Source organism: Rhineura floridana, chromosome 1 (genome assembly GCF_030035675.1).
Source record: "Rhineura floridana isolate rRhiFlo1 chromosome 1, rRhiFlo1.hap2, whole genome shotgun sequence".
NCBI classification, from domain to species: Eukaryota; Metazoa; Chordata; class Lepidosauria; order Squamata; family Rhineuridae; genus Rhineura; species Rhineura floridana.
The window spans coordinates 251,204,029-251,211,920 of NC_084480.1; the positions used below are offsets into that span (position 1 = coordinate 251,204,029).

General features: G+C 42.4%; 1 protein-coding gene across 1 annotated transcript; it reads left to right on the forward strand.

Annotated features, from left to right (window-relative positions):
* Positions 1-4,368: 4,368 nt before the first annotated feature.
* On the forward strand, positions 4,369-5,710 carry LOC133377348 (keratinocyte-associated protein 3-like; the record flags this gene model as incomplete). Its single annotated transcript, XM_061611287.1, has 2 exons — positions 4,369-4,402; positions 5,166-5,710. Coding segments are annotated over exons 1-2 (579 nt in total), but the record flags the coding sequence as incomplete, so codon positions are not given.
* Positions 5,711-7,892: the final 2,182 nt, after the last annotated feature.

Genomic DNA, 7,892 nt, shown 5'->3' on the forward strand with positions numbered 1-7,892 from the left:
CAACAGCAGACAAGTTGTTGCAACAGTACACGCAAGCAGTGCTACTTCTTATACACAGACAAGGGGTGGGCAGTCAATGCTATGAATTAATTCAGGCTCTTCCCAGCATGATCTGCAAGGTAGGGGCTAAGATGGGGAGGAACATGGCAATTTCTGCTGAATCATTGGTTCTTCTGCTGATGGAAACATTCAAAAGGGTTTGCTAGGGCTTGTGTCTTTAACCACTGTGCCTGCCCTTGATGCCAGCAGAAAGTTCCCACCAGCCAACTGAGACAAGGAAAGGCTGACTGAACCTTCCTCAGCAACTCTAGCAGCCAGCTCTAAGGCTTCTGGAGACACCCCCTCTGTAACCCCCTCATTTCCATCTTCAGTCCTGGCAATGTTCTCCCCAATGTCTGTACCCCACTTTCAATTCCCCCATACTTGATATGGGCTCTCCTTGGGGCCCATGACAGCATTTTTCTAAAATGGATTTAAAAAAAAGAAATCCGCCTCAAAGTATTGATATTAAGGTATAGATATTAAGGATAGAAGATGTTGTTCCAGCAGCTCTTCCAGCCCCACAGTGAAGCTTTTAAACCAAAGCTGCCAGAACCCCACCCAGGTCTCAACTGAAGCCCCTTAGACATTTCTCCAGAGAGTCTTCCTTATGAAGACACCCTACTCATGAGTTGCCCTTTATTCATGAGGAGTCCTCCCTTGCAACCAAGCACTCTTGCTTGTGTGGGTTCTCGGCCTGCCTCTTGAAGTGTTGTCACTCCTGGGGGCTTAGAGGTTATTCTGTTTCTACTTCAGAGGCCAAGCTCTCTTTCTGCAGAGAGGGACCCCTGCCAATCTCCCCTGCCTTTGTTCTGAGATGTGCCTGAGTACCCCCAGGTACTCAGACCCTCCTCAGCCAGATCCTCCTCAGAAGAGAAGTCATCTAGCATGGGCATGACAGTCCAGAGGTTATTTAAGGTGTTCTAATCAGGGACACATTGAAACATGCTTATTTATTTAATTCCCACCCACCTTTCATGATATGAATACTAACAAGGTGGCTCACAAGTAACATGTTTACAAAAATGAAAATATTAACATATCAAAAACACATCAGCATCCTTTCCACATAATGGCTGATGCTAGATCACCAAGTGGTGACAGGTGGTGAGGAGATAGTCTAGCTGGGGCAGGCCCTAAGGTGGTCTTCACCTGCTTCCTTCTCTCCCCCCTGAAATCCTTCCCTGAAGCAGTTGGTGATAGATCACTCTATTTTTCCCCAAGAAGCATGGAAGATGCTGGCACTCCTCAATCTCAATCCCAGTGAAGAAACTTCAAACTTGGATAAAGACAGAGATGAAGTGGAAGAAGATCAACTCAATGAGTTCTATGGGTGGTCCCTGCCTTATTCTTGTGGGTAGCTGCACACGGAGGAGGTACGCCAATAGGAAAGCCTGAAGGAAGATCTTAAGTGTGGGCATACTCATTTCCTTATCAGCTCTGGGCCTCAATCAAATTTGTTTCAGTTGGTGTAAAGACCATGTTATTAGAATGTGTGTAGCACTGTACATGTGGGAAATTTGAATACCTAATTTATGCCAAGACCAATTTTTCAGCATTGGGGCTTAGCCCTGGAATAGGAAAAGTAATACTAAAGAAGCAAAGATATGTAGGTTAGAAGATGCACAGTGCATTTCCTTTCCTATCACCAATGAATTATCACAACTAGTCCCTATACATTAGGTTTCAGTCAACATGAGTCCCAGGTTGGTTTGAATTTCACTATTTGTATTTAAAACAAATAAATAAATTGAACAATGATCATGTGCATAGTGTCTTGTGTCCCAGAATACGGTTTAAAAAAGGGATCAAATTTAACCCAAATGTAAATAATAAAAGTAATCAAGTCAGAAGATTTGGTTCTAAGAAGGGAAGTGTATAATGAAAAAAATATAAATGTTTATATATTGTGGAATTTATTTTGTTGTTGAATTTCTTGGGGCATTTCTTTGTGTTTTTTCACAGACACAAACAGAGGTTAAGGATCATGACCATGTTCTGGGGGTGTCGCTAAGAGGAATTTTACTCACTTTGTCATTTCAGGTTTTCCTTTTCAGGTTTCCATGGACACACACCTTTGCCTATGAGTGAAAAAAGATGAGTACACATCATTTCTCTCAGAGATGAGGACAGTTGTGAATGGTCAAATGTTTCCATGGAAACACCAATGTATTGGCATACTGTATTATCACACCCTTTTGTGAAGCTTCCCCATCTCAGTAAACACAGACAAATGGGTGCATCCTCTGTGAAGCATACTGTAGTACAGGAAGTCTTTTCTTCAATAATGAATAGCCATTTTTCAACAATGATGTAGCATGATCTAGAGGAAGTTAGGGGAAACCTATGTTTTATTAAAATTAATGGGATTTAAGTACATGGATAAACACTTGTGTCTCACTGAATTTAATAAAGCATTCCTCTCTGTCACAACGTAGGTCACTGCAGAAATCAGCAGCTGTATGTTTGTACATACTGCAAATGAGACATGCCATTATACCTTTTGAGGAATGTTCAGAATACACTCACATCTATGTTTTGGACACATTTGCCTTTCCTTTATATATATATTTCTTACCCCCCCACCAAAAAAATCTACAGTTCAGGGTCAGACCATTCTTTTGTCAAGAACTATTAATTCATTACTTTGTCTTAGTTATTCCAAGAACTAACAATATTACAAAGTAACTTTGTGAAAGGATACTAAACGTGTCTCAAGCTTATATTATTTTATGAGTATCAATTCATAGAACGACACAAACAAACAGCAGCAGGGAAAGGGGGGAGACATGGGAACATATGCATTTGGCCAATTTATTTAGTAAAAAATCCTACAACTTCATATATGGCTGACATTTATAGTCCAAAAGACTAAAAAAAAAGTATCCCTATAATCCTAATCATTGTTGGCATTGTTACTTTCCCTATGCTAATTCCATCCATACATGGTAGAATTGCCACAAGACATCAATAACACAATCAATAAGATACTGGGCTACAAAATTACCCTTTCACATCTGGTCATTTTATTGGATTATGTACAAGAATCTGAAATCAAGATAGTATATATTATTAGGTAATATAATCATCTGGACCAAAACAGGCTTGCTTCTAAATTCACATGTAGGGTTGCAGGAGAAATTTATTTCAGTTCACATTTAAAAGTGAATCTACCTCATATTCACTTTCTGAAACAATATGAGAACGAAAATGCAGCCATCCTTCAAAATTCGCTCTTCTCTGAATTTTGCAACATAGTTCTTCAGCCAAATAATATACACAAATGTATATACTGGAGTAACGTGCACATAACAATGCATATATTAGTGAAAATAGCATATAGTATGTTCAGGAAAACTGCTGTGCAAAAATCTGTATATTAGGGAAATATTCATACAAAAATGTGTAGGACAAATTCACATGAAAATATTGATGAATTTTCATGAGGACTTAAAAAAAATAGCAAACTGATATGAAGATACGGAGAATTTAAGATTGGAAAAATGAGAAACAGAGAGACACTGAAATTGATAGATTTGCACATCCCTATACATATGTACAGTAGAGTTTTCCTTTAATTTCATTTCTTTTCCTTGTGTTTTTCAGTGTCTGCAACTGTAATTGAACTTCCTAAGAGCAATGTGTGGCTTGAAAACCACGTTTAGCCATATTTAATAGTATAAAGGACCCAGGCTAGTTTGTATTCCTAATCGCTCTCTGGTACTTTTCTTTTTCAAAAAAATAATAATACAGCAGTCATGATGAGCTGCTGCTTTTCCTTTAGCAGGGCTGCTATGCATGGCTGGGCTCATCTGTCTACTGTTCAGATTTTTACATTTATTCCCTCCTTCTGCTTAGCTTTGCCTCCAAGTTTCACATCTAATTTATGTCTAGATAGCTCTCAGTCCCCAAAGCTGCCTGAGAACAAGAAAAGATGATACAGTGCTATTAGTGCATTAGTATATAATAAAAGGCAGGTTACAGTGTAAAAGTAATCCTCATTGATCGAAGCCTTCAATGACATAAAGCAGGGACTGTTATTCTTCCAGCAGAAAGCAGACAGACTCTTTCCCCTACGGACAGAGACCAGTTCAACAGCTGCTTTTCCATCTTCATTCAGAACATGGAGACTGTTTCCATCTGGGAGGGCTAAGTGCCATTACAAATCCAGATTGTTGGCCATGCGTCCTTCCACTCCAGGAAAAGAAAGAGAGGGAGAGAAAAAAATACACCTGATGCCTATGTTTTCCGTGCAGTATGAATTGCAGGCAACCACGGCAAGCTCTCCTTTTTCTGCTACAATACAATGCTAACAGATGTCAAGGGTACATGAAATCTTCCATGTCTCTGCTCTACACTGCAAGTATGTTATGGCAAAGAGGTATACACCTCCAGTTTTCTGGCAAAGAGAAACAGGTGGGGAGGCAACTCATGTGTTACTTACTTCTGGGTAGCATCACCATGACCACCTCTTTTTAAAGTGCCTAGTTCTATGTGAGGAAGACACTGAGACTTGTGGGGAGTTTAATAATACAAGAGGGAACACAGTATTAGCAAAACTCTTACCTATTTAGAAGGCGTTGAAGTCCAAATTGTAATTTCCTAATACGTCTCTTTGCTGGGAGTATGGGTCAGTAGCGAGGTTAGATCCTGTACCTAGGCAAAAACTTAAGAGTTCAAATTAAAATAACAGATTTGTTGAAATCAGTACAAGGGAATGGAAGAAATATGAAGCTGTGTTAACACCCCCCGAACAATAGCATATATTTACTAACTGCACTGTACAATATCCAGTAGCAATTAGTATGGCAGATAACGCCGCTCACCTGAAGTCCTGGCACCAGAGTCACTTTGGTTTGCCGAGAGGGAGAGGAGGGAGGTGATGGTGAGATCAGCATGGAATAAAAGCCCTTGGACTCCACATGCGCGACTCAACGGGCCCCTGAAGAGCAATGCTGAGCTCCGAGAGGTCGTGGGGCGAGGAAGGGCAGCCGCCACGGGGGGGATTCCCAAGCCTCCTTCGTGCCTTGGTCTAGTGTCGCCCTGGGGAGCCCCTCCTCCCCTTGGGGGCTTTCCTTGCCTCCCATGGTGCGGCAGTCCTCACTAGCCTCCCTCCCTCCCTGCAGAGGCAGGCCGCAGATCCCAGCAGCTAGCTCGCAGTGGCATCTCGCTGGTGGTCCTGGGCCACTTGACCTTGGTGGTGGGGGCCATCATCCATGGCACCCTCCTGCACCACGTGGCCCGGCCCACACACACCATCACCTTGGAGTATGCCGTGGCTAATGTCATTGCGGTGGCTTCTGGGCTCTTGAGCGTTGCTGCAGGCATCCTGGTGATCCTGGTGTCCTGGAGCTTCTCCCACCGTTACCTGCCTTGGATCCTGGTTATTATCACCCTGGCAAATGTCCTGATGTCAGCAGCCTGCTGCGTGGGGCTGGTACTTGCCATCTCCCTCACTGTTGTCAATGGTGGCCGTCATCTTTTTACCGGTTGCAACAGTTCTGCCCTTCCAGCTGATGCCCACACTGTGACAACAAACGAATGCCCTTTTGACACTACCTGCATCTATGGCACAGCACTGGTCCTCTGGCTTCCTTCCTTGTTGATGGCAGCAGTGGAAGCCGGTTTCTCTGCCTGGTGTTGCACAGCCTCCCTCTCTCTCTGTGGAATTGGCCCCTCTTCAGCCTCCTACAAAGTGGCCCTGCTTCAGGCAGCTGCCCCACAGGAGGTGGCTGCAGAGGAAGGCTCTGAAGGGGACCCTCACCACCAACCTCTGGTTGAAATGGATGAGGAAGAGTGCTGCCTTTGAGGGTGGAGGGAAGAGAGCGACCCACTTTTGCTGCTAGACTGTCCTTCATGTTCTTGAATGGACAGATGGGCTTGTGTTCAAGGTGCAGAGCTGGCCAGGCAGGAATCTCCCCCAAATTGTTTTTTTTTAAGTGTTTTTAAATTTGTATATTTGTTTTTAATTGTAAACTGCCCAGAGAGCTTCGGCTATGAGGCGGTATACAAATGTAAACAACAACAACGAATCATAGAATCATAGAATTGGAAGGGGCCTAGAAGGCCATCAGGTCCAACCCCTGTTCAATGCAGGAATCCAGCTTAAACCTGGCAGATGGCTGTCCAGCTGCCTCTTGAATGCCTCCAGTGTTGGAGAGCCCACCACCTCCCTGAGTAATTGGTTCCACTGTCATACCACTCTAACAGTTAGGAAGTTTCTTCCTCATGTTCAGTCAAAATCTAGCTTCCTGCAATTTGAGCCCATTATTCCATATCCTGTACTCTGGGATGATCGAGAAGTGATCCTGGCCCTCCTCTGTGTGATAACCTTTCAAATACTTGAACAGTGCTATCATATCTCCCCTCAGTCTTCGCTTCTCAAGGCTAAGCATGCCCAGTTCTTTCAGACTCTTTTCATAGGGCTTTGTTTCCAGTCCCCTAATCACCCTTTCTGCTCTCTGAACCTGTTCCAGTTTGTCTGCATCTCTCTTAAAGTGTGGTGACCAGAACTGGATGCATTACGTGAGGTGAGGTCTAACCAGTGCTGAATAGAGAGGAACTAATACTTCAAACAATTTGGAAACAATATTTCTGTTAATGCAGCCTAAAATAGCATTTGCCTTTTTGCAGCCACATTGCCTTGTTGGCTCATATTGAGTTTGTGATCAACAATTCCAAGATCCTTCTTGCATGCAGTATTGCTGAGCCGAATATCCCCCATCTTATAACTGTGCATTTGGTTTTGTTTTCCTGGGTGTAGAACTTTGCATTTATCCCTGTTAAATTTCATTGTTATTTTCAGCCCAATGCTCCATGCGATTAAGATCCCTTTGAATGTTGTTTCTGCCAGCCAGGGTATGAGCTACCCATCCAATTTTGTATCATCTGCAGATGTGCTACATGTTTCTGCACCTCCTCATCCAAGTCATTAATAAATGCACTAGGGGGAGTGCCAGATTGGCTCTGCCAGTGTATTTGCACCATACCAACCTCACCACCACCTTGCCCCTCCTCCCAGTAAACTGCAGCAACTTTGGTGGAGGGAAGTCAGTTAATCAGTACTGGCCCATCAACAACTACTGCAGGATCAGCTGTGCCAAAGTGTGGAACCAACCAATTGGAGCAGTGACTATAGTCTTCCTGGGATGCTACATAGATAGGATGTGGGAAGATCAGCCATATAGCACCTGTAAGTGCGGGTGAGTGGGAGAAATCTTCTCTTGGTTTTCTGCTAGATTGGTTTCACTAAAATTGACACAGAATGACCAAGTCATAGACCAATACATGATTGAAACAACAAGTTGCTAATATAGTACAGGTACAGTTCAAATTACAAACATGTTATAGATTTGCATACAGTAAACAATAAGAGGCCTGTATGTCAATAGGAATGAATACACACAAACAATCCCAAACTATGTCTCAGTAAAGTTAAAGTTATAAAACCTGAATATAAACAGGAATAATAAACAGTCCATTCTGTTATATCAGTTGAATGAAATGGTAGAGTTAATTAATTTAATGAAAACTCTGGAATGTATTTTTGTTTCTGTGCTTCTTCAGAGACTACTGTAATGGATGGCAGCCAAGGTTCACAGCTGTACTAAAAACAATGACAAACAAAAGAACTGTGATTAACAAAAAACTGAAAACCATGGCCAGTAAGAGTCGATGTTGTTAATTTTACCTGTAGACTTCCAAAAATGCAAAGCAAAAAAAAAACTTCTCCAAGGAACTGATTATCTCTGAAATTATAAAGTAAGAAGCAAGAATTATTATGTCAAGTAAAAATACTGCTGTAGGGAGAACCTGTAGGAGTTCTCTTCTTGCCAGTATGTCAAACACCTCTA